Raw genomic sequence first — 27,067 nt, forward strand, 5'->3', positions numbered from 1 at the left:
GTGATAATACATTTAAGATTCCTTCATGTCTTTTCATAGTTTGACAGCTCATTTCTTTTTAGTGCTGAATAATATTCCATTATCTGGATGTACTGCAACTTGTTTATTCATTCACTCATTGAAGGGCATCTTGATGCATCCAAATATTATAAATCTGTTATAAACATTTGTGTGCAGGTTTTTGTGTGGACATAGTTTTCAACTCCTTTGGGAAAATACCAAGGAGCGTAATTGCTGGATTATATAGTAAGAGTATGTTTAGTTTTGTAAGAAACCACCAAACTCTTTCAAAGTGGCTGTACCATTTCACATTTCCACTAGTAATGTAGAGTTCCTATTGCTCCACATTCTCACCAGCATTTGGTGTTATCAGTGTTCCAAGTTTTAGGCATTCTAATAGGTGTGTAATGGTATCTCATTGTTGTATTAATTTGCATTTCTCTGATGACATATGATGTGGAGCTCCTTTTCATATGATTATTTGCCATGTATTTTCTTTGGTGAGGTCTCTGTTAAGGTCTTTGGCTCAGTTTTTACTCAGGTTGTTTGTTCTCTTATTGTTGAATTTTAAGAGTTGTTTGTATGTTTTGCATAACAGTCCATTGCCAGATGTCTCTTGTGCAAATGTTTTTTCCCAGTCCGTGGTTTGTCTTCTCTTTCTTTTGACTTTGTCTTTCACAGAGCAGAAGTTTTTAATTTTAATTAAGTCCAGCTTATTAGTCATTTCTTTTATGGATTTTGTCTTTTTTGGTGTTGTATCTCAAAAGGCATCACTGTTTCCAAGGTTTTCTCCTATATTATCTTATAGAAGTTTTATAGTTTTGTGTTGTACATTTTGGCCTATCATTGATTTTGAGTTAATTTTTGTGATGAGTCTAAGGTCTATGTCTAGATTAATGTTTTTTTTCTTATGGACGTCCTGTTGTTCCAGCACCATTTGTTGAAGAGACTGTATAACTTTGCTCCTTTGTCAAAGATCAGTTGACTGTATTTATGTGGGTCTATTGCTGGGTTCTCTGTTTGGTCCATTGATCTGTTCTTTTGGCCAGTACCACATTGTCTTGATTACTGTAGCTTTATAGTAAGTCTTGGAGTCAGGTAATATAAGTACTCCAGCTTTGTTCTTCTCATTCAGTATTGTGTTGGCTATCCTACATCTTTTGCCTTTCCATATGAACTTTAGAATCAGTTTGTTGATGTCCGTAAAATAACTTGTTGGGATTTTTTTGGCTGAGATTGCATTGAATCTATAGATCAAGTTGGGGAGAACTGACATCTTGGCAATATTGAATCTTCCTGTCCATGAACATGGACTATTTTTCCATTTACTTATTTCTTCTTTGATTTTGTTCATTAGTGTTTTGTAGTTTTCCTCATGTAGGTCTTATATATATTTTTTAGGTGGCTCATTTTCTAAATCCATTCTGCCAATCTCTGACTTTTGATTGGGGTATGTAATCCATTTACACTTAGTGTAATTACTGATAAATTAGAATTTACACCTGCCCTTTTCTTGTTTTTATATGTCTTGCAGCTTTTGCATTCCTTTATTCCTTGATTCTTGCCTTCTGTTGTGTTAGATATTTTTGATTATGCCTTTCCAATTTCATTTTTTTTCTTTTCTGTTTATTTTCAGTTATTTTCTTAGCACTCACCTTAGGATTACAATTAGCTCTTAAAACAGCCTCGTTCAGATTAATACTAGTTTAATTGAAGTATACAAAACCTTTCCTCCAGTATATCTGCATTTCCTTCTCCCTCTTCTGTACTATTACTGTCATCAAATTATACTTTTATATACACTTTATGCTTATCAACCTATTTTTATAATTATTGCTTTATGCAAGTATCGTAAAACTGGTCAAGAAAAGAGTTATATTTAAAGAGTTATATTTATTCCATAATACCCATTTAGTTAACTTTTTCTGGTGCTTTTTATTTCTTTGTGTGGATTCAAGTTACCCTATAATGTCATTCATTTCGGCCTGAAGGATTTCCTTTAGTATTTCTCATAGGGCAAGTCTGCTAGCAACAAATTCTCTCATATCTGTTTTATGGTTTTGGATTGTTTGTTTTTAAATCTGGAGGTGTCTTAATTTCTCCTTCATTTTTCAAGGAGAATTTAGCTGGTTATAGAATTCTTGGTTGACCATGTATTTCTTTCAGCACTTTGAAGGTGGTCATCTCAGAGTCTTCCATCTTTTCTGATGAGACATAACCATCTGTTGTTACCTTCTTCATGGTATTTTAGGCTACAACTTCCTCAACTCAGTTTTAGTTGCCTCTTTACTTTCATCTGCTTTCTTTCTTCCAAAATCCATTGAAGACTCTTGCTCCTTGCTCTGTGAGCTTATTCTTTTTTTTTTTTTTTTTTTCAGTACACGGGCCTCTCACTGTTGTGGCCTCTCCTGTTGCGGAGCACAGGCTCCGGACGCACAGGCTCAGCGGCCATGGCTCATGGGCCCAGCCGCTCTGTGGCATGTGGGATCCTCCCGGACCAGGGCACAAACACGCATCCCCTGCATCGGCAGGCGGACTCTCAACCACTGTGCCACCAGGGAAACCCCGAGCTTATTCTTTTTAAAATTTCTTCTCACCATGGTCTTAGGAGGAAGGGGAAGCTAGTGTATAAGTTCAATCTACTACTTAAACCAGACATTCTCTGTGTCTTGCTATAGAAGTTCTAATCTAAGCCTGTGGTGTCCCAGGAGCTACACACCTGCCTATGTTTTAAGTCATCCAAGCTTGTCACCCAAGTATTTGAAATATGTTTCACAGGATGGCTTTTTCTTTGAGAAGTAGTTCAGGAATTTAAGAGGTGTAAAATCTTGTTATCCTTTCCAGTCTGTAAATAAATGGGGATAGTAAAGTGAATAGTAAACTCTGCTTCATCCAATATTTTAAGCTTTTCATGTTGAACTAGCTGCAATTTATTTTAAAAATTCTAAACAGTATCACAATATGTATATTTAAAGGTGAATGTAATTATATGTCTGCAATAATTATATACTTACTAAAAGGAATATTCAGATAATAAACATCTGTTGCTTAGGAATCCTAATTATGGTCTCCAAAATGATGCGGTGTGTGGTGCTTGACTAAAAAGTGGCTGATGTGGAGAGTCTTTCTTCTTGCTGATACCACTTGCATAGCAATGCCCTGATTCCAGGTGATGTGTTTGGTTTAAAATAGAATTTTGGTAGGAACATTAGTGCCCAGGTCTCACCCAGGAACGTGAGGCTTTTTCTTGGTCTGGTTGATGATGTAGGACTTCTTAATATATTTCAAGACATTGTGAAGATCGGCTCAGAAAAAAGCAAGGTTTGCTTGTGTGACAGGTTTTAACAGAACCCAGGAGACACTCTTTGACAATAACCTATAGAATATGTGCTGTTAGGTAAATGCAGATTGCTTACCTAATGCAGTAGTTCTCAAAGCATCAGCATCACTGGAAACTAGTTAAAAATGCAGATTCTCAGCCCCACTCAGACCTACTGAGTGGAAATTCTGGGGGTGGGGCCTAGCAGTCTCGGTTTTTAAGAAAGCCCTCCAAGTGATTCTGATGAGTGTTGAATTAGGAATTGTTGACCTCCTTATGAGTTTAGAAGTATCTGTGGTGGTGATATTCACGTGAGGTTGGTTCAACCCTGTAGAAATAACCAGCCAGATGTGGTTGTTTCTGGGAAAAGGCTAGGGAGTATGGAAACCTTGCGAAAACCAGCTTTACCTATTGTTAATATCCTACCTATCTGCTTTATCATAATATGTTTTCTGAAGAATCTGAAACAAACAGCATATTTCTTTAAATGATGAAATGGTGAGAATTGTACTGTAGTATTGTTTTGCCCTGATCTGTGATGAGTCTCCTGAGAGACAGGGACCCTGCCTAAGGTGTATTTAAGGTGTGAGATCACAGAAGCCAGTGAAGTTCATAGCAAACTGCCAGACATATTGTATATTCAAAGCAGTCCTAAGTTCTTTCCCTGAGGACTTAACATAGTTAGAAAGGCTGGAGGGATTTGGAAAAAAAAGAAAAGGTGTTTTTTAAATGTTGCCTGCCTGCCGTCTGGAAGTGATTTGAGGAGAAAGGGGATTTTATATAGTTCTGGGGTTTGGGTTTTTTTTGTTTGTTTTTGGAGTTTTTTTGTTTTGTTTTTTTGAGGTTGCAGATTCAGAGGTGAGGACTTACAGTTTAAAAGTAACCTGGTTTGGTTTTGTTTTACTACATAAAGAGTCATGAGTGCTTTAATTCTTTTAAGAACAAAATACTACTGTGGTATTAGGAAGCTATGTTTTATAGCATCCGAGCCACTAGATAAATCTTCAGTCAGCCCTTCATGATAAGGGGGTGTGAATAAACTGTGTAATTGGTATTAGGGAAGGCATCCTAAAGGAGAGAAAATTTGGGCTGAGGGTTGAATTTATTGTCATCATGTGTATTTGGCAGAAGAAAACAGCTACACCCCTCAGGGAATTAGAAGAAATACAAATTTGTCAGGTTGAAAATAGGTGAGAAGTTGGAGATATAACTGTGATCAGGAAAGCTAAGATAGGGAGAATGCCATTCCTTGCATTTGCGTAGTGGTACTGTCATGTAATTGATAGGCTCTTAGCGATAATCTTGAGATAAGTAAAGCACTATTACTGTGCCTCCTTTACAGACTAAAAAGCTGAGGTTAAAAGAGATTAAGTGATGGTGGTGTGTTGGCAGCTACTTTTTATTGAACGTGTATTCATGTATTTGTTCAACAAATCTTTGAGCACCTACTACGTGACAGGCCCTTTTCTGGCCTTTTGAGGCATAACAGTTGACAAAGCAGACAAAAATCTATGTCTTCATTGAGTAGAGAAAAGCAGATGATAAACAGGATAAATAAATAAATGATGGAATGTGCTATTCATAAGTCCTGAAGAGAAAAGTGGCACAGGGAAGGGGAGCTGGTTTAAATTGTAAATCGGGTGACTAGAAGGGCTTTGAAGAGAAGGGTGACATGAAGTTAACAAGATCACTCTGGCCGCTGTCTTGATAACAGACTGAATTATGCATCAGGCATGGAATTGGATCTGTGTACTGGCTCTCAGGTAATCTTTATAGCTACTGCAGAGCAGATAGTGAGTCTCAGAGATGTTAGTAAGTGTGCTTAAGGTCACAGAGCTAGTAAGTGCCAACGACTCTATTGAAAATATGTTTAGATTTTATAACGTTACGTTCAGACCAGCTGCATTTCTTTTTCTGTTGGGAGGGAGGAACCTAAAATGTGTTAAACCTAAAAGGGGCTGTGTTCTTGATATTTGTCTTTGGTACAGCAGTGAATGAAGATTTGGAATGAAGAATCATCAGATTGCCTGCACAGAGCAAAATAAATTTGAAAATTTTGCTGTGGAAAGGAGATCAGAAGAGTTTCTTGAAAGTGAAGAAATTAGAAATGGTGCAGAATCCAGCATAGCCAAGTTACAATGCATAGTGTAGCTGACTAACAGTGACGTTCCTTTTATTTAGTGTGAGGTCTTTCTTAATTGTTGAGAAGCTGTATGTGTAGTGGTTAAGAGCACTAACTCTGGAGCTAAACTGTGTAAATTCAAATCCCAGCTCAAATCCCAATTCAAATAATAGATGTGACTTCAGGCAAATTATTTGATTTCTCTTTGCCTTAGTTTCCTAATCTGTAATATAGAAATAATGTACAAACTAAACATGTTCTTACCATATGATCCAGCAGTCATGCTCCTTGGTGTTTACCCAAAGGAGCTGTAAAACCTATGTTCACACAAAAACCTGTGCACAGATGTTTATAGCCACTGTATTCATAATTACCAAAACTTGGAAGCAATCAAGTTCTTCAGTAGGTTGGTGAATAAACTGTGTTACATCTAGAGAATGGAATATTATTCAGCACTAAAAAGAAATGAGCTATCAAGCCATGAAAAGACATGGAGAACCTTACTTGCATATTACTAAGTGAAAGTACCCAATATGAAAAGGCTACATAATGTATGATTCCAACTGTATTATCAATACATTCTGGAAAAGCCAAAATATGGAGACAATAAAAAGATCAGTGGTTGCTGGGGTGGGGTAGGGAGCATAACTAGGTGGAGCATAGAGGACTTTTAGGGTAGTGAAAATATTCTGTATGATACTATAATGGTGGATACATGCCATGCATTTGTCCAATTCCACAGTGTCCAATACCAAGAGTGAACCCTAAGGTAAACTATGGACTCTGCGTGATTATGATGTGTCAATGTAGGTTCATCTATTGTAACAGATGTACCACTTTGGTAGGGGTTGTTGATAATGGGAAAAAGGCTGTGCATGTGCGAGGTAAGGTGGGGGGTTATGGGAAATCTCCATACTTCTACTGAGTTTTACTATGAACCTAAAACTGCTCTAAAAAATAAAGCTATTTTTTTGTTACAAAGCAGAAACTAACACACCATTGTAAAGCAATTACACTCCAATAAAGATGTTCAAAAAATAAATAAATAAAGCAATTTTTTAAAAATGGGAATAATGGTAGTACTCACCTAATAGTGTTGTCATGGATATTATATGAATTAGGATATATAAAGCATTTGGAACAGTGCCTAGCATCGAGTAAGTTTATGTGTTTTAGTTATTATTCATGAACATAAAAATATTTATATAGGTTTCATGGGTTCACTTATAGGCTTGGGCTTCCATCTCTGTTTTTCCCCCTACAAACTTAAGTTTTTCAGCCTCAAATTCTTCTGTCATGGTTGCTGTGTAGAATCTAATCATATTGACTGTACTTCTTTAAGTGTGGGCAGAAGGCCTCTTACCAGAATGAGCTGGCGTGTAAGTTGATAATACAAATTTGTTACACCAAACTTACCAACTCAGACATTTTGAGGGTGGGCCAAGGAATTTGCATTTTCCACAAGCACCCAAGGTGATTCTGATGCAAGTTGGAGTGGTAGTGCTTTGAGAATCTAGGAAGGATTATAGCACATTTCTAACTTCCCAGGCACTTCTTAATGTAATCCCCACAAATTCTCTCCCAAAAATACACATGTAGATTTTGGCAGATCACTGTGTATCTGGAAGATGGAAGGGAAAGTAGTGACCTAAGAACTCCTCAGTCCACCTCAGAACACAGTCTCTGGTGTGAAATGACTTTTTTATGAAGTAGAACATACTTTGTTTCGAACTCTTACTTTGTGATGATTCTTAACAGTATGAGTCATAGTCCATGCTGTTCTAACTTTTAAGTATTAGGTACTAAATAGTGAGCATGTGATTAACCTAACAGTTGAGTCATTTTGAGGGACTTTTGGGATAAAAGCAAATTCTAGGATAGAGCGAGCAAAATATCTGTCATAAGGAGCAGAAAATGAAGTTAAGTAATATACGATGGTGCAGTGAAATGATAGGATTACTATTCAAACCCTTTTTCTCCTGAATCTACAACCAGGCACATGAAATAAATTCAGCTGTGAATGGAGATAATGTTTTTATAAATCTTCTTGAAAAGCTCAACCATTACTAACTACTGGCAGGACTGTTTTACAGATAATGAAGGGAATCCTTTACAGATTCTTATAAAAAATCACAGGAAAATGAAGTGAGTATAGACAGAAGGGAAAGAAACAAAAGGATTACAGATATTGGTTTGCAAATGAAAATAAACAAGCATTTATTGAATACCTATATACCAGACATTGTGCTAGAAACACACACACACACACAACCTCTCATCTTCACAGCATCTTAAGAAAGTAGATATAATAATCCTCATTTTACAGAAGATAAAATTGAAGCTCAAAATGGTTCATACAGAAGGCAATGAAGATTTAAACAGAGAACTTTTGACTGTACCATATAGTTTAACTAACCTATTTGAGCTGTATATAATTGGACAGTAAATTAATGTTTTTATGCAGTCAGTGTACAATGAGCACTCTCGCAGAGTTCCCCTGAATTTGAGGTATTTGAAGAGGGCCAACGGAGATTTCTGCTTCCAACCAAGATGAAATAACAGAGACCAGAATCACCCTCCTGCCTGAAATAACCATAAAACTAGGCAAAATATATTTAAAAAATGGGTTTTGGACATTGGAAAGCAGGCAGCTTGGAATTGTGATATCTGAGAGAAGAGAAATGTGATGAGCCTAAGGTTGCACCAGCTGCCTCTCTGGAAGCAATCTGTAGGCTGCAGTGTAGGGGTACCTAAACAGAGCCTTCTCAGAGATGTATAGAGAGCCAGGCTGGCTAGAATTTGCAGCGTAGCATACTGGAGAGAAGGTAGCAGTGTGAAGAGAGCCTTCAGAAACGTGCAGAGGGCCCTCATGTCTTCGCTGGCCTAAAGTATTTGGCTGAGTACTGATCTGTGCAAATTACTCAAGACTAGGGAAAGATACAGGAAGGAGTAGACAGAACAGTTTTCAGGGCACTCAGGGGGCTGGAAATAGTTCGTGTTTCCACCAGCCACGGAAGAAAGGCCTCATAATACTCAGAGAAGCAGGTGGAAGCCTTAGAAAGATGTGGCCTTAAGCAATGGGCCTAAAATAAACTGCCTAAAATAAAGGCAGTTCTGGAGCTGCCATACTGATTTCAAATAACTAGTCTAATGAGAAAGGGAAAAAAAGTCAGCAATTGAGACCTATTGAATAAGTAATGAGGATTTCCTTGAGGAGAAAGAAGGATTAAGTAAAACAGGATGAAAGTTTGACTGGTTGTTCAGGAAAACAGGAAAGCTGTTTAATTTATAAAGCAGTGGAACTGAGGCTACTAGAGTTTAGATGGCGGGAAGTGATCAGCAACTGCAAGAAGAATGAAAAGGAGTCTGCACTGGATGCTTTTGATGGCCCTACAGATACAAATAGAGCTGATTTTCTGTTTTAACTCTTAGATTTTGAATGGTCTTGAAATATTCTGTTTCTCAAACTAATGTTTATTATATATTTCAGATCTTTGAAAATTGGTAATTTAACTGTACGCATGTATAGTAACTCTTGGGTTACTAACACCTTTAAAGAAAAATTTCCATTCTTCCACTGTTTTTCCTGGGTTAGAAGAATTACTTTTTCATATAAAGCATGTCGTGTTGTTTGCTAAAATATAGTATTTAAGCTTTACAATTGTAGATAATTTACAAATGAGAATATTTTATTTTACTATTTTTAAAGATGGCTTTTATAAAGTCATATTAGGATACATATGATATTCTTTTTTTTTTTTTTTTTTTTTTTTTTCTTTTTGCGGTATGCGGGCCTCTCACTGTTGTGGCCTCTCCCGTTGCGGAGCACAGGCTCCGGATGCGCAGGCCCAGCGGCCATGGCTCACGGGCCCAGCCGCTCCGCGGCATATGGGATCCTCCCAGACCGGGGCACGAACCCGTATCCCCTGCATCGGCAGGTGGACTCTCAACCACTGCGCCACCAGGGAGGCCCACATATGATATTCTTTAAAGATGGACTATCTTAAAAAAAAAAAGATGGACTATCTTTAATTTTGTAGATTAACTTACGTTTTAGCGATAGTACTGTTAACCTGCAAAAAAGGGACAGCATTTATCACCCCCAACTGGGAGACATTAAATTGGGATTTACATCTTATATTGGAGAAAGCTTTTTGTATTGTGTCACTGCAGCCAGAAAAGTCAAAGGAAAAATCTTACAGGCTGGACTACAAGACAGAGTTAGACTGCTAGGCAAAACACACAGCATATTTAAGACATGGTAAGCTATTTTAAAAAAGATGTGCAGGGACTTCCCTGGTGGTCCAGTGGTTAAGACTTGGCCTTCCAATGCAGGGGGTGCAGGTTCGTTCCCTGGTCAGGGAGCTAAGATCCCATATGCCTTGGGGCCAAAAAAACAAAACATAAAGCAGAAGCTATATTGTAACAAATTCAATGAAGACTTTAAAAATGGTCCACATCAAAAATAAATAAATAAAAAAATAAAAAGATGTGCAGCATATATGATCAAGAGTCGATATTAATATAGAAAGACATCTTGCAAGTCTGTAAGAAAGGGGCAGATGTCCCAGTAGGAAAAGGGCTAAATTCTGAAGCAGGCAGTTTATTTACAAGAAATTCACTTTTTAAAAAAAGTTTCTGAAAAACTACTTTGCCTCACTTAAGAAATGCAAAGTAAAACAATAATGAGATGATTCTGTTAAAAAGGTTTAAAATGGCTGGCATTGATGAGGACGAGAGAAAAGACTTGTCTTTTAATAAATTGTGTAAATTGGTCAGGTCTTTCTGTAGGGCACAGTGGATTGGTATTAGAAGCGTGCAGGCTGTATTCGTGTCCCAGCTCTACCAGTGAAAATGTGTAATCTCAAGCAAGGTTTCCCACCTGAGAAAATGGAGCTAATAATAGTATATACTGCATAGAGTGATTCTGTAAGAATGACATGGATTTTGTAAAGTAAAGCACTTAAAATATAGATCATGGTACTTGGTACACAGACAATTTTAGCTTCTGAAGGAGACTCAATCTGCATATTGAAAGGAACTAATAATCAAGGTTAATGAAAAGGGCCTGTTTCTAATACACTGATTGACACCCAGACTTCTCATCAGCAATGTTGTTTGTTAAAACACAGTAGACATGACATATAGCATGGCTTTCAACCTAGAATTCTGTAAGTAGCCAAATTATCAGCTGACTATGAGGATAAAATAAATATTTTCAGAATGAGAGGACTTAGAAAGTTTGTCGTCCATTCACCTTTCATGAAAAAATTACTTGAGGATAGAGCAAAGCCAAAGCAGAATCTGAGGAACAGTGGCCTCAACTCAGGGGTGCAATTAAAAGAAATCCTAGGTTGATAACTGTGTAGTGGGCCTAGGAAGCTTTTCATCCACATTAGAATTAGGAACACAAAGGGCTTGGAAAAAATATTTTTAAAAAGCAAGTAGATAGTATGATTAAGAATTTGAAAGATCTTAGGGATATGATAAATATTTGTTTATCAGCAAGAAAAAGGCAATTAAAAACCAGGGGGAAGTCTATATAAGAAATACATTGTCTAAATTTACAGCAGAACAAAATCTGCCCTTGTTTTAAGCAGCTAATGAAATAAAAGATAATCCACTTGACACTGATGCTTGGAATGTTTTACTTTGAGCAGCACAGGTTTTGTTATACAAGATTGCACTTCTTTTTATATGAGTCCAAGCATAAGACTTGGTAACAAATATTTTTAAGGTAAGTATATATGGATTATACATATGTGTATACAGATATATATATATATAATATCTAATACACTCACAATAATTATATTGTATTTTGTCTTACATATTGGAATAAGCCTAGAGACAAAGCATGGGAAACTTAATTACGGATATAGCTAAAGCTAAAAAATTAAAAATCTTTTAAAAAAACAAATGATATAGTTAGCAGAACTTGGAAGTGGAGGGGAAAGATGAAATGGAATAATACAGATAAACTACTTTTCTTATTTTACAAGGTAAGGAGTCAAGATACTGTTTAAAGTTGATAGAAGAGATGGTTAAAGGATGTTATTTAAAATTACAAAGATAATCAGAAGAATTAAAAATATAATGATGTATTAAATGGGGAAAGGTTTGGCATGGTGGGAGGTTGGTAGAGTAAATGAGCCAATTTCCTCATCTTTTATACCAAGAATTAAATAATCTGGTGAATCATTTTAAAGATGGTAAAATAATAACCAGAGGTGTACATATAGTCACTACCCCCCAGAAGAACTAAAGCCTATGTTTACATTGTTTACCTCTGGGGAGTAAAGCTTGGGCTCTGAGATAGGAATGGAGACTTTACTTCTCCTTCTGTACCATTCATTTCACTTTAAACTTTTATATATGTTTAATTATCTGTACTGAATGTCCATTTTTTAACCTCAAAATGTATTATAGATCATTCTTTAGCCTTTTTTTTTTTTTAACCATTGTATCCTGATGTGTCTTGAGACTGCTGAAAACTGCTTGGGACTGCTGAAATATGGTGGTAAGCCACATACACTGCAGACAGAGGAGCTGATTGTTTTTGTTCTAATTTTTGATGATCACACCCCACCTGAGGGATAAATCTCAGCTCTGAGTACTAGGATATGAATAACTATAGAGTGTAAATAGAAAACGACATCCAGGTCTGTGAGGTCTAGAACCATTACGTATGAAAAACGGTGAGGGGGGGAACTGCTGGTGGTTAGTCTGGGAAGATGTAATTTGGGAGTAAGGGGAACATGATCGCCAGCCAGCTTTTGAAATGAGGAAGAAAGGGTTTATTTATTGTTCTGTGTAGTCTCAAAGGGCAGAAATATTTCTGACCAATGGGCAGAAATTACAGAGTGGCCACGTTATAAAGAGCTTTCTAACTACCAGAGCTGTGTGATAATGTCAGTGTTACTGTTCAGAGACATTGTGGAGAGAATGCTCTTGTGGGTTAGGATTCTAATAGAGGACTTCTGAGGTTCCTTACAACTTTGAGTTTCTGAGGGACTAGTTAAAAAGAAAGTTTTTAAAGACAGTCCACAATCATATTTGTACTTTTTACTACCCAAAAGAGTAAAATTAATTCAACACTCTTTAAAGCCATGGGTTTTTTCTGTTTTTGTTTTTGTTTGTTATTTTGGCCGCGTGGCACAGCCTGTGGGATCTTAATTCCCCGACCAGGGATCGAACCCGCGCCCCCTGCATTGGAAGCGAGGAATCTTAACCACAACATGAAAAGCCACGTTTTCAATGAGCTCTAGGTCTTGGGGATACAGACATAAATAAGACATGAATAGATCCATGAAACTCAGTCTGGTATGCCCATTTCAGCTCAACAGATGTGCAGTGAATGTGTTCCTTACACCAGACTCTACCCTTCTTTAGAGACAGAGATGAGCAAATCATGGCTTCTCCTCTCGAGACCCTGTGGTGTGCAGGGGGGCCAGTCCAGTAGTCGCATTTCATTACATTACAGCTGAAGAGCTTAGGGTGGCATCAGGGAAGCCTTCACAGAAAAAGTGATGACTGGTTCTGCCTTGTTACCACATGCTGGATCACCTGGGACATGCTTTATAACTCCTCATCTACAAAACAACCTGGGCTAGAACTCTGACTGCTGTAAAATTCCATGATTCTAAAATGGTGGTAAATTGTTTTTTGGTCAAAACATGTTTTAAAAGTCCAAATTTTTGAAAAGTAATATGGTAAAAATGTTCACTGTAAATCTAATCATAATGAATATTCTTTCAAATTAAGTTTTTGCTAATGAGTTTCCTGGAACAACTTGTTGCGTTAGTCCATTGACTTCTTGTCTTTATGTAACATTCATTTGAAATGTTATGCCCATTATAAAATTTTGTATTAATTAGTATGATACCAGATTTGTATATAAATATTGCAGGAATTTATGTTTTCTTTCATGTTAGAGCACCTCTATGATTTTAATTCTTGTATTTCTTTTGAAGGGAGACAGTTTCATTGAGTAGGACTTTAGATTAAAAATTTTATACCTATTGAGCATATAAAACTTGATTTTAGAAATAAAATTTTAGTGAATTTGAAATTCTTGGAGGACCCCTGAAATTTGTGAAGTGATTTTTTTCACAAAAATAAATGCTCTAAGGAAAAATATTAAGGCTGTATTATCACCACTGTTAATTTATTGGTGCAAAAAATTTCAACAGATTTTTAGAGCATTTAAAAAAATACATAATGATATAAAAATTATAGTTTGACCCCCCAGTCATTGATACCCAAACAATAAACATGCTTTTTCAAAGAAAAATATTAAAATCATTATTTAGAAAAAAACTTTAATATTGTGTGTGACTTTCTGTTGTGTCACAGTCAACTCTCCCCTTCTAGAACATTCCAAGCTTCTAATCATGGCTTGGTCTTTCTGGTGACCAGCACCATCCAGGAGCCATCCAGTAGCCCACCTAGAGTTAAAGTTGCCTCATTAGAATTGGAACAAAAGAGGCTCCTAGGGCTCCTATCACTTAGGAATTTACGACGGTCTAGTTGCTCTGTGTCAGGAACCAGGGAACAAAGATCAATGTGTTTTCCTTATTTCACAATCCAACACATAATAATAGGGGCTTCAGAAAGGTGGCAGTTTTTGCTTTTTGACACATAAAAAGATTTACTTAACTTTCCTCAGTGGAGAAACCATAGCAACACAGTGATCACTTAGCCATATAGCTTAGCATGAGCTAGATGAAGACTGTTAACTGTAAAGTCATAAACTCAGTAAACTCTCATTTAATTAGTAAAGAATGAGGGCTTCTGTTTAATTGCCTAGTGTACTGTCATGTCCACAATAAATGTTACTCCTTGAGCCCAGTTCAAGTACAAATTCCTTCTTCAAGCCTTGCACCTGCCCTCAAATTGGACAGCCCTCTTGCTTGTCCAAGACTGCCTTGTGACACTTAGCACATATTAGCATTATTTGTGTCTACATCTTCTCTTCCCAACAGTCTATAAATGTATAGGAAGAGTATGTCTTTTTTTTCTCTGTAATGTCCTTACTGTCTAGCACAGCACTGTCCAATAGAATATCATGTGAGCCACATATTCAAATTTAGAATCTCCAGTAACAATAAAAAGAATCAGAAAAATAATTTTAATAATGTATTTAACCCAATATATCAAAAATATTTCAATGCCAAATAAATGTAAAAAATTAGATATTTTACATTCTTTTTATGTACAAGTCTCCAAAATCTTGTATTTTATATCTACAACATATCTCAAATCTGTACTAGCCACATTTCAAGTGCTCAATAACCCCTTAGCTAATGACTGCTGTATTAGACAGTAGAAGTCTAGCACATTATAGGTGATTAGCATATGAATATTCTATAGGCAAACCTTCAAAAAGTAATCTTTTCCCCCCCAACAGACTACCATGGCTGCGGGAGTCTTGCCTCAAAATGAACAACCATATTCTACTTTGATGAATAACAGTGGGTATGCTGCAAACATGAAAGGTAATAGTTCTTTAATATGCTTTTTGTCTTTGTGTAAACTGGAGTTTAATAAAGTTATATGAATACACATGAAAGAAAAGGCTGATTCTTCATATTGGAATCTCAAGTTGCAGGTACTACTTACAGCCTTTTGTTTATTTCTGCCTTACTATTTTCACCTGTTAAAATTCCTTTTCAAAATCCTGAGTAATGACCTTAGCCTTTTTTATTCCTTAATTTTTTATACAATTTTTGAAGGTTACCTTGCATTTACAGTTCTTACAAAATGTTGACTGTATTCCCTGTGTTGTACAGTATATTCTTGAGCTTATCTTACACCCAGTAGTTTGTACCTCCCAGTCCCCTACTCCTGTATTGCTCCCCTCACCACTGATAACCATTAGTCTGTTCTCAATATCTGTGGGTCTTTTATGTTATATTCACTAGTTTGTTGTATTTTTTATATTCCACATAAAAGTGATATTGTACAGTACTTGTCTTTCTCTGACTTATTCACTTAGCATAGTGCCCTCCAAGTCCATCCATGTTACTGCAAATGGCAAGATTTTGTTCTTTTTTATGGCTGAATAAATTCCATTGTGTATATATATGCCACATCTTCTTTATCTGTTCATTTGTTGATGGACACTTAGGTTGATCCATATCTTGGCTATTGTAAATAACGCTGCTGTGAACATTGGGGTGCATGTACCTTTTCGAGTTAATGTTTTTCTTTCTTTTGGATATATACCCAAGAGTGGAAGTTCTATATGGTAGTTCTATTTTTAGCTTTTTGAGAAAACTCTATACTGTTTTCCACAGTGACCACACCAATTTACATTCCCACGAACAATGTACAAAGGTTCCCTTTTCTCCACATCCTCGCCAACATTTATTATTTGTGTTCTTTTTAATGATAGCCATTCTGACAGGTGTGAGGTGATATCTCATTGTGGCTCTAATTTGCAATTCCCTGTTGATCAGCTATGTTGAGCATCTTTTCATGTGCCTGTTGGCCATCTGCATTTCCTCTTTGGAAAAATGTCTATTCAGTTCTGCCCATTTTTTAATCAGGTGTATGACCTGTTTATATCAATATATGTTGGATATTAATCGCTTATTGGTCATATCATTTGCAACTATCTTCTCCCATTCAGTAGGTTGTCTTTTCATTTTGTCGATGGTTTCCTTTGCTGTGCAAAAGCTTTTAGATTTAATTAGGTCTCATTTGTTTATTTTTGCTTTTATTTCCTTTGCTTTAGGAGGCAGATCCAAAAAACTTTCTACAATTTATGTCAAAGAGTGTTCTGCCTGTGTTTTCCTCTGGGAGTTGTATAGTACCGGCCTTAAATTTAGGTCTTTAATTCATTTTGAGTTTATTTTTGTATATGATGTTACAGAATGTTCTAATTTCATTCTTTTACATGTAGCTGTCCAGTTTTCCCAGCACCACTTATTGAAGAGACTGTCTTTTCCCCATTGTATATTCTTGCCTCCTTTGTCATAGATTAAATGACCATAAGTGCTTGAGTTTATACTAGGCTCTCTATCCCTATTGATCTATGTGTGTTTTTGTGCCACTACCATACTGTTTTGATCACTGTAGCTTTGTAGTATAGTCTGAAGTCAGGGAGCATGATTCCTCCAGCTCTGTTCTTCTTTCTCAAGATTGTTTTGGCTATTTGGGGTCTTTTTTGTTTCCATACAAATTTTTTAAATTATTTATTCTAGTTCTGTGAAAAATGGCATTGGTATTTTGATAGGGATTCCACTGAATCTGTATATAGCCTTGGTCAGTATGGTCATTTTAACAACATTGATTCTTCCAATCCAGGAACATGGTATATCTTTCCATCTGTTTATGTCATCTTCAGTTTCTTTCATCAGTGTCTTACAGTTTTCTGAGTACAGGTCTTTTGTTTCCTTAGGTAGATTTATTCCTAGGTATGTTATTCTTTTTGATGCAATGGTAAATGGGATTGTTTCCTTATTTCTCCTTCTGATAGTTCATTGTTAGTGTATGGAAATGAACAGAATTCTGTCTATCAAGTTTGTGTCCTTCAACTTTACCAAATTCATTAATCAGCTCTAGTAGTTTTCTGGTAACATCCTTAGGATTTTCTATGTGTAGTATCATGTCATCTGCAAACATTAACAGTTTTACTTCTTCCTTTCCAATTTAGATTCTTTTTATTTCTTTTTCTTGTCTGATTGCTGTGGCTAGGACTTCCAAAACTATGTTGAATTAAAGTGGAGAGAGTGGATATCCTTGTCTTATTCCTAATCTTAGAGGAAATGCTTTCAGCTTTTCACCATTGAGTATGATGTTAGCTGTGGGTTTGTCATATATGGCCTTTATTAAGATGAGGTGTGTTCCATCTACTCCCACTTTCTGGAGAGTTTTTATCATAACTGGATGTTTGATTTTATCAAAAGCTTTTTCTGCATCTATTGAGATGACATTTTTATTCTTCAGTTTGCTAATGTGGTATATCATAGTGATTGATTTGCAGATATTGAAAAATCCTTGCATTCCTGGAATAAATCCCATTTGATCATGGTATATGATCCTTTTAATATATGGTTGGATTTGGTTTGGATTTTGGTATTTTGTTGAGGATTTTTGCATCTATGTTCATCAGTGATATTGGCCTATAATTTTCTTTGTCTGATCTTGGTATTAGGGGATCCTGGCCTCATAGGATGAGTTGGAAGTATTCCTTCCTCTGCAAATTTTTGGAATACTTTGAGGAGGATAGGTGTTAACTCTTCTCTAAGTGTTTGCTAGAATTCACCTGTGAAGCCATCTGGTCCTGGACTTTTACTTGTTGGGGAGTTTTTTTTTTTTTAATTACTGATTCAGTTTCATTACTGGTAATTGGGCTGTTCATAGTTTTTATTTCTTCCTGGTTCAGACTTGGGAGTTTGTACCTTTCTAAGAATTAGTCCATTTCTTCCAGGTTATCCATTTTATTGGCAAGAGTTGCTTGTAGTAGTCTCTTATGATCCTTTATATTTCTGTGGTGTCAGTTATAACTTCTCCTTTTTCATTTCTACGTTTTTTGGTTTGAGTCCCGTCCCTCTTTTCCTTGATGAGTCTGGCTAAAGGTTTATCAATTTTGTATATCTTTTTAAAGAACCAGCTTTTAGTTTCACTGATCTTTGCTATTGTTTTTGTCATCTCTATTTTGTTTATTTCTGCTCTGATCTTTATGATTTCTTTCCTTCTACTAACGTCAGGTTTTGTTTATTCTTTCTCTAGTTCTTTGAGGTATAAGATTAGGTTGTTTATTTGAGATTTTCTTGTTTCCAGAGGTAAGCTTGTATTAGTGTAAACTTCCCTCTTAGAACTTTTTGCTGCATCCCATAGGTTTTGGATTGTTGTGTTTTGTTTTCATTTGTCTCTAGGTTTTCTTTTAATTTCCTCTTTGACTTCTGCTGTGATCCATTTCTTGTTTAGTAGCATATTGTTTAACCTCCATGTGTTTGTGTTTTTTGCAGTTTTTTTCTGGTTGATTTCGAGTCTCATAGTATTGTGGTCAAAAAAGATTCTTGAGGGCTTCCCTGGTGGTACAGTGGTTGGGAGTCTGCCTGCCAGTGTGCAGGATGCGGGTTCGAGCCCTGGTCTGGGAGGATCTCACGTGCCGCAGAGCTGCTGGGCCCGTGTGCTACAGCTGCTAAGCCTGTGCTCTGCAGCCCTTGAGCCACAGCTGCTGACCCCATGTGCTGCAACTGCTGAGGCCTGCGCGCCTGGAGCCTGTGCTCCATGGTGCGAGAGGCTACCACAGTGGGAAGCCCGTGCACCGCAGCCAGGGGTGGCCCCCTCTCTCTTCAACTAGATGGAGCCCACGTGCAGCAACAAGGACCCAGTGCAGCCAGGAATGAATGAATGAATAAATAAATAAATAAATTTTTAAAAAGATGTTGATATGATTTCAATTTTCTTAAATTTACTGAGGCTTGTTTTGTGGCCTAGCATGTGATCTGTCCTGGAGAAATATTCCATGTGCATTTACAAAGAATGTGTATTCTGCTTTCAGATGGAATGCATTATATATATATATATATATATATATATATATATATATATATATATATCAATATAATCCATCTGGTCTAATGTGTCATTTAAAGACAGTGTTTCCTTATTAATTTTCTGTATGTATAATCACTCCATTGATGCAAGTGAGGTTTTAAAGTCCTATACTGCTACTGTGGTACTGTAAGTTTCTTCCTTTCTGTCTGTTCATATTTGCTTTATGTATTTAGGTGCCTCCTATACTGGGTGCATATATATTTACAATCTGTATATCTTCTTCTTGGATTGATTCCTTGATCATTGTGTAGTGTTCTTTGTTGTCTGTTGTAACAGTCTTTATTTTAAAGTCTATTTTGTCTGGACTTCCCTGGTAGTCCAGTGGTTAAGACTCCATTCTTCCAGTGCAGGGGGTGTGGGTTCGATCCCTGTTGGGGAACTAAGATCCCACATGCCGCATGGCTCGGCCAAGAAACATAAATCAATCAATAAATAAGAATAATAAAACAATTTTTTAAAAAAATAAAGTCTATTTTGTCTGATATAAGTATTGCTACTCTGGCTTTCTTTTGATTTCCGTTTTTCTGGAATACCTTCTTCTATCCCCTGACTTTCAGTCTGTATGTGTCTCTAGATCTGAAGCAAGGTTCTTGTAGGCACCATATACACAGGTCTTGCTTTTGTATCCATTCATCCACTCTGTGTCTTTTGGTTGGAGCATTTAGTCAGTTTACATTTAAGGTAATTGTCAATGTGTATGTTCTTATTGCCATTTTGTTGATTATTTTGGATTTGCTTTTATGGGTCTTTTATTCCCTTTCTTCCTTTGTTTTCTTCTCTTGTGATTTGATGAATGCCTTTAGTGTTATGTTGTATTCCTTTTTCTCTTTTGAGTGTATACTTATTATAGATTTTTGCTTTGTGGTTACCCTGAGGTTTTTGTATAGCAGTCTATATATATACATGATTGTTTTAAGTTTTTGATCTCTTAATTTCAAATGCATTTTAAAAACCCTGCATTTGTACTCTTCTCACGATTACTGGTTTTTCCTTTTTTATTGAAGTATGGTTGATTTACAATATTGTACAATAACTGTTTTTGAGGTCATATTTTACGTCTAATCATTTAGTGTATCAATTAACTGCTTATTGTGGATATAGATGATTTTACTACTTTTGTCTTTTAACCCCTCTACTAGCTTTGTGTGTGGATTATTTCCTACCTTTACTGTATGATTGCCTTTACCTATGAGCTTTTTCATTTTGTAATTTTCTTGTTTCTGGTTGTGGATTTTTCTTTTTTGCCTGGGGAAGTTCCTTTAACATTTGTAGTGAAGCTGGTTTGGTGGTGCTGAACTCCTTTTAGCTTTTGCTTGTCTGTAAAGCTTTTGATTTCTCCATCAAATCGGAACCAAGAGCTTTACTGGGTAGAGTATTCTTGGTTGTAGGTTTTTCCCTTTCATCCCATTAAATATATCTTGCCACTCCTTTTTTTTTTTTTTTTTTTTTTTTTTACAGTATGTGGGCCTCTCACTGTTGTGACCTCTCCCGTTGCGGAGCACAGGCTCCGGACGCGCAGGCTCAGCGGCCATGGCTCACGGACCTAGCCACTCAGTGGCATGTGGGATCTTCCCGGACCGAGGCACGAACCCATGTCCCTTGCATCGGCAGGCAGACTCTCAACCACTGCGCTACCAGGGAAGCCCCTCACTCTTGTTTTTTATCTTAGTTTTTTTTTTACTTTTTATTTTATATTGGAGTATAGTTGTTTAACAATGTTCTGTTAGTTTCAGGTGTACAGCAAAGTGATTCATTTATACATACACATGTATCTATTCTTTTTCAAATTCTTTTCCCATTTAGGTTATTACAGAATATTGAGCAGCATTCCTGTGCTACACAGTAGGTCCTTGTTGGTTATCCATTTTAAATACAGCAGTGTGTACATGTCAGTCGCAAACTGCCTAACTATCCCTTTGCCCCACCATTCCCCTGGTAACCATAAGTTTGTTCTTTAAGTCTGTGAGTCTCTTTCTGTTTTGAAAATAAGTTCATTTGTATCATTTTTTTTAGATTCTGCATATAAGTGGTTTCATAGAATATTTCACTTTCTCTGGTTTACTTCACTCAGTATCTCTAGGTCCATCCTTGTTGCTGCATATGGCATTATTTCATTATTTTTAATGGCTGAGTAATATTCCATTGTATATATGTACCACATCTTCTTTATCCATTCCTCTGTTGATGGACATTTAGGTTGCTGCCATGTCTTGGCTATTGTAAACAGTGCTGCAATGAACACTGGGGTGCATGTATCCTTTTGGACCACGTTTTTCTCTGGATATATGCCCAGGAATGGGATTGCAGGATCATATGATAGCTCTATTTTTAGTTTTTAAAGGAACTTTCATACTGTTCTCCATAGTGATTGTACCAATTTACATTCCCACCAACAGTGTAGGAGGGTTCCCTTCTCTCCACACCCTCTCCAGCATTTATTGTTTTTGGATTTTTTGATAATAGCCATTCTGACTTGTGTGAGGTGATATCTCAGTGTATTTTTGATTTGTATTTCTCTAATAATTAGCAATGTTGAACATCTTTTCATGTGCCTCTTGGCCATCTGCATGTCTTCTTTGGAGAAATGTGTATTTAGGTCTTCTGGGGTGTTAATTTTTTTTTTTTTTTTTGCGGTATGCGGGCCTCTCACTGTTGCGGCCTCCCCCATTGCGGAGCACAGGCTCCGGACGCGCAGGCTCAGCGGCCATGGCTCACGGGCCCAGCCGCCCCGCGGCATATGGGATCCTCCCAGACCGGGGCACGAACCCGTATCCCCTGCATCGGCAGGCGGACTCTCAACCACTTGCGCCACCAGGGAGGCCCTGGGGTGTTCATTTTGACGATATTAAGCCACAGGAGCTGTTTGTAAATTTTGGAGACTAATCCCTCATCAGTCACATAATTTGCAAATATTTTCTGCCATTCTGTGGGTTGTCTTTTCGTTTTGTTTATGGTTTCCTTTGCTGTGCAAAAGCTTTTGACTTTCATTAGGTCTCCTTTGTTTATTTTTGTTTTTATTTTCATTACTCTGGGAGACAGATCTAAAAAGATAATACTGCAATTTGTGTCCAAGAGTGTTCTGCCAATGTTTTCCACTAAGAGTTTTATAGTGTCTGGTCTCACATTTAGGTCTTTAATCCATTTTGAGCCTATTTTTGTGTATGATATGAAAGAATGTTCTAATTCCATTTTTTTCCACGTAGCTGTCTGGTTTTCCCAGCACCACTTTTTGAAGAGACAGTCTTTCTTCCACTGTATAGTCTTGCCTCCTTTTTCATAGATTAATTGACCATAGGTGTGTGGGTTTACGTCTGGGCTTTCTATCCTGTTCCATTGATCTATATTTCTATTTTTGTGCCAGTACCATACTGTTTTGATGACTATCGCTTTGTAGTAGTCTGAAGTCAGGAAGCCTGATCCCTCCAGCTCCGTTTTTCTTTCTCTAGATTGCTTTGGCTATTCATTGTCTTCTGTGTCTCCATACAAATTTTAAGATTTTTTTGTTCTAGTTCAGTGGAAAATGCCATTGGTAATTTGATAGGGATTGCATTGAATCTGTAGATTTCCTTGGGTAATGTAGTCATTTTGACAGTACTCATTCTTCCAATCCAAGAACATGGTATATCTTTCCACCTGTGTCATCTTCGATTTCTTTGATCAGCATTTCATAGTTTTTGGAGTACAGGTTTTTTGTCTCCTTAGGTAAGTTTATTCCTAGGTATTTTGTTCTTTTTGATGAGATGGTAAATGGGATTGTTTCTTTTTTGGGGAGGGGATTGTTTCTTGAATTTCTCTTTCTGATTTTTCATTGCTAGTATATAGAAATGCAACAGGTTTCTGTGTATTAATTTTGTATCCTGCAACTTTACCAAATTCATTAATCAGCTATAGTAGTTTTCTGGTAGCATCTTTAGGATTTTCTATGTATAGTAACATGTAATCTGCAAAAAGTGACAGTTTAATGTCTTCTTTTCCAATTTAGATTCCTTTTATTTCTTTTTCTTCTCAGATTGCCACAGCTAGGACTTCCAAATCTATGTTGAATAAAAGTGGCAAGAGTGGACGGACATCCTTGTCTTGTTCCTGATCTTAGATGAAATGCTTTCAGCTTTTCACCTTTGAGTAAGATGTTAACTGTAGGTTTGTTGTATATGGCCTTTCTTATGTTGAGGTATGTTCCCTCTGTGCCCACTTTCTGGAGAGTTTTTATCATAAATGGGTGTTGAATGTTGTCAAAAGCTTTTTCTGCATCTATTGAGATGATCATATAGTTTTTATTCTTCAATTTTTAAGAAAAATAAAATCATATCAAACATCTTTTCCATCTACAATGCTATAGATTAGAAATAAGCTACATGAAATAAACCTGTAAAAAACACAAACATGTGGAAGCTAAACAACATGCCACTAAACAACCAATGGATCACTGAAGAAATCAAAGAGGAAATCAAAAAATACGTACTGACAAATGAACACAAAAGCACAACAATCCAAAACCTATGGGATGCAGCAAAAGAAGTTTTAAGAGGGAAGTTTAAAGCAATAGAGTCTTACCTCAGAAAACAAGAAAAATCTCAAGTAAACAACCTAACCTTACACCTAAAGCAACTAGGGAAAGAATAACAAACAAATCCCAAAGTTAGTAGAAGGAAAGAAATCATAAAGATCAGAGCAGAAATAAACGAAATAGAGATGAAGAAAACAGTAACAAAGAACAGTGAAACTAAAAGCTTGTTTTTTGAAAAGATAAACAAAATTGATAAACCTTTAGTCAGAATCATCAAGAAATAAAGGGAGAGGAATCAAATCAATAAAAGTAGAAGTGAAAAAGGAGAAGTTACAACTGACACCACAGAAATACAAAGGATCATAAGAGACTAGTATAAGCAACTATATGCCAATAAAATGGACAATCTGGAAGAAATAGCCAAATTCTTAGAAAGGTACAATCTCCCAAGACTGAACCAGGAAGAAATAGAAAATATGAACAGATCAATCACAGCACTGAAATCGAAAAAAACTCCCAACCAGTAAAAGTCCAGGACCAGATGGCTTCACAGGTGAATTCTATCAAACATTTAGAAAAGAGCTAACACCTATCCTTCTGAAACTGTTCCAAAAAATTGCAGAGGAAGGAAGACTCCCAAATTCTTTCTGTGAGGCCACCATCACCCTGACACCAAAACTAGACAAAGATACCACAAAGAAAAAAGAAAATTACAGGCCAATATCACTGATCAACATAGACACAAAAGTCCTCAACAAAATACTAGCAATCCGAATCCAACAGTACATTAAAAGGATAATACACCATGATCAAGTGGGATTTATCCCAGGGATGCAAGGATTTTTCAATATCCACAAATCAATCAGTGTGATACACCACATCAACAAGTTGTCACTCCCTTTTGGCCTGTAGAATTTCTGCTAAAAAACCAGCTGATTGCCTTATGAGAGTTCTCTTATATGTAATTTTTTGCTTTTTCCTTGCTTCTTTTAATATTCTCTCTTTAACTTTTGTCATTTTGATTACCATGTGTCTTGGTGTGTTTCTCTTTGGGTTAATCCTACATGTGACTCTATGCTTCCTGGACTTGGGTGACTGTTTCCTTTCCCAGGTTAGGGAAGTTTTCAGCTGTTGTTTATACAGATATCTTCTCAGGCCTTTTCTCCTTCTCTTCTACTTCAGGGACCTCTATAATGCCAAAATGAGTGCACTTGATATTATCCCAGAGGTCTCTTAAACTGTCCTCATTTCTTTTCTTTTTTAGTGTTCAGAATCAGTGATTTCCACCACTCTGTCTTCTAGCTCGCTGATCCATTTCTCTTTATCTTTTAGTCTGCTATTGAGTCCTTCTGGTGTACTTTTCATTTCAATTATTGTATTCTTCATCTCTGATTGGTCGTTCTTTATATTTTTTAAGACTTTGTTTAAAAACTTCTCACTTCTCGCTGTGTGCATCCATTCTTCTCCTGAGTTCTTTCATCATCTTTAGGATTGTTACTCTGAACTCTTTCTTGGGTAGATTGCCTATCTCCACTTCACTTAGTTTTTTTCTGGGGTTTTATCTTATTCCTTCTTCTGGAATATGTTCCTTTGCCACTTCACTTTGTCTAAGTTGTTATTTATTTTTTTATGTATGTGGTAGGTTAGTTACGTTTCTTAACCTTGGAGAAGTGGCCTTCTGTAGGAGATGTCTTATGTGTTACAGCAGTGCACTCCTCTCTCATCATCCAAGCTATATGCTCTAGAGCTTCCCCCTAAAGGGAATGTGTGGGTTCTTCTGTTATGGGGGCTATGTGGATGGTCATTTAAGCTTGGTTGACCCCTAGCCCATTTGGTTGCTAGGCCCTGCCTTGTGCAGATGCTGCTGGCTGCTGTTTAGTGTGCCCTGGTCACAAGGCCGCTGGCTACAGAATCCTAGGGAACCCCAGGGCTAGTGCTGGCTCACTGGTGGACAGGGTCAGGGTCCTGAAGACTCCAGGGCTGTTGCCCACCCACTGGTTGGTGAAGCCAGGTCCTGGGGTTAGTGCTGGCCTACTGTTGTTGGAGTCTGGCTGCATGGTGCAGGGATCCCAGAGCTCGTTTCAGATAGCTGGTGGCAGGGGTGAGGAGTGGTTCCTGATACAGTTGAGTATGGGGTCTGGGGTGTCCCAAAGGTTGCATTGGCCTGCTAGTGGACAGGGCCAGGACCCAGCTGGTCCCAGGGTAGGGTTTGGCCTGCTGTGGGCGGCCTGGATCGCAGGCTGCAAGATTGTCATTTTCTTCTGTCTGTTGTCTGCCCCCTCTGGTGGGTGAGGCTGTTCTAGAGGCTAGTGCAGGCTTCCTGGGGAGAAGGCCTGGTGCCTGCCCACTGGTGGGTGGAGCTGGGTCCTGGCCCTCTGGTGGGCCCTGTCTAGGGGCGTGTCTTAGAGGTGACTGTGGTCTCAGGAAGTCTTTGGGCAGCCTGTGTGCTGATGCGTGGGGCTGTGTCACTGCCTAGTTAGTTGTTTGGCTGGAGGCAGCCCAGCTCTAGTGCATACAGGCTGTTGGGCGAGGCCAGGTGTTAGCGCTAGTTAGCCAAGATGGCAGCTGGCAGGAGCAGTATTCATCCAGCAGAATGTTCCCAAATGTAGCTGCCACCAGTGTTTTTGTCCCCAGAGGGAGCCACAGCTGCCCCCACCTCTCCGGGAGACTCGCCATGACAAGCAGGTAGGTCAGCCCAGACTCCTGTCAAATTACTGCTTTTGCCCTGGGACCTGGCGTGTGTGATTTTGTGTGTGTCCTTTAGGAGTAAAGTCTCTGTTTCCCCAGTTCTATTGGGCTCCTGAAATTAAGCCTCACTGGAGTTCAAAACCAAATGCTCTGGCGGCTCGCCTTCCAGGGCTAGGGAGCCTGATGTGGGACTCAGAATTCTCACTCACTCTGCAATGTAATTATTCTGTAGTTTGTGGAGAGTATGGGATTTGATTATATCGTTGAGTCCACCCGTCCTACCCATCTCTTGTTTCCTTCTTGGTCCTTAGTTGTAGGAGATCTTTTCTGGAAGTTTCCAGTCTTTTTCAGCCATGGTTTTTCTGCATATAGTTGTGATGTTGGTGTGTTCATGAGAGGAGGTGGCCTCAGAGTCTTTCTACTCCACCATCTTGGCCACTCTCTCCTTAGCCTTTTAAGAAGGAATATTGAAAACAATGTTTGTCTCCTTCATTATCCTCTTAGACTTAAATTATCCGGTTGTTCCCCTCATCAAATGCCTACTTGCAATTCGACCTTTCATTTTTTTCTTCTTTTGTTATTCGCAAGTGTCACTTATAAAGCACATTCAGAAGCACACTAGCCCTCCTCCTCTTTTTTTTTTCTCTCCTCTGTCATGGTCCTACAGTTCTGATTTTTACAAGGTGTCCCAGGAAAGGGAGGGTGCTGTGACTTGGACTCTTACTGCCACACTCACCCTTTCTTACTGTTGAAAGTTCTAAGCTAGAAGTACACCCTGATTTCCTGCCACATTGGCACCACTAGTTTTGCTGCTACCACCAGCACTTAGCCAAGAGACATGTTGAATAATTTTTCTTGG

At 37.6% G+C, this 27,067-nt stretch overlaps 1 protein-coding gene across 3 annotated transcripts in view; it reads left to right on the top strand.

Annotated features, from left to right (window-relative positions):
* The window catches only part of PTPDC1 (protein tyrosine phosphatase domain containing 1), an 88,401-nt gene that overhangs the window by 23,241 nt on the left and 38,093 nt on the right, over nucleotides 1-27,067 (top strand). For 2 of the 3 annotated variants that reach the window (XM_060102445.1, XM_060102446.1), the window contains exon 2: nucleotides 14,851-14,938. The exons of the other annotated variant lie outside the window; for it this stretch is intronic. In XM_060102445.1, coding sequence (XP_059958428.1) covers nucleotides 14,857-14,938 — 82 coding nt within the window. In that variant the 5' untranslated portion in view covers nucleotides 14,851-14,856. The remainder of the gene's footprint in view (nucleotides 1-14,850; nucleotides 14,939-27,067) is intronic. 3 annotated transcript variants of the gene reach the window in all.

Source organism: Mesoplodon densirostris, chromosome 6 (genome assembly GCF_025265405.1).
Source record: "Mesoplodon densirostris isolate mMesDen1 chromosome 6, mMesDen1 primary haplotype, whole genome shotgun sequence".
Taxonomy (NCBI): domain Eukaryota; kingdom Metazoa; phylum Chordata; class Mammalia; order Artiodactyla; family Ziphiidae; genus Mesoplodon; species Mesoplodon densirostris.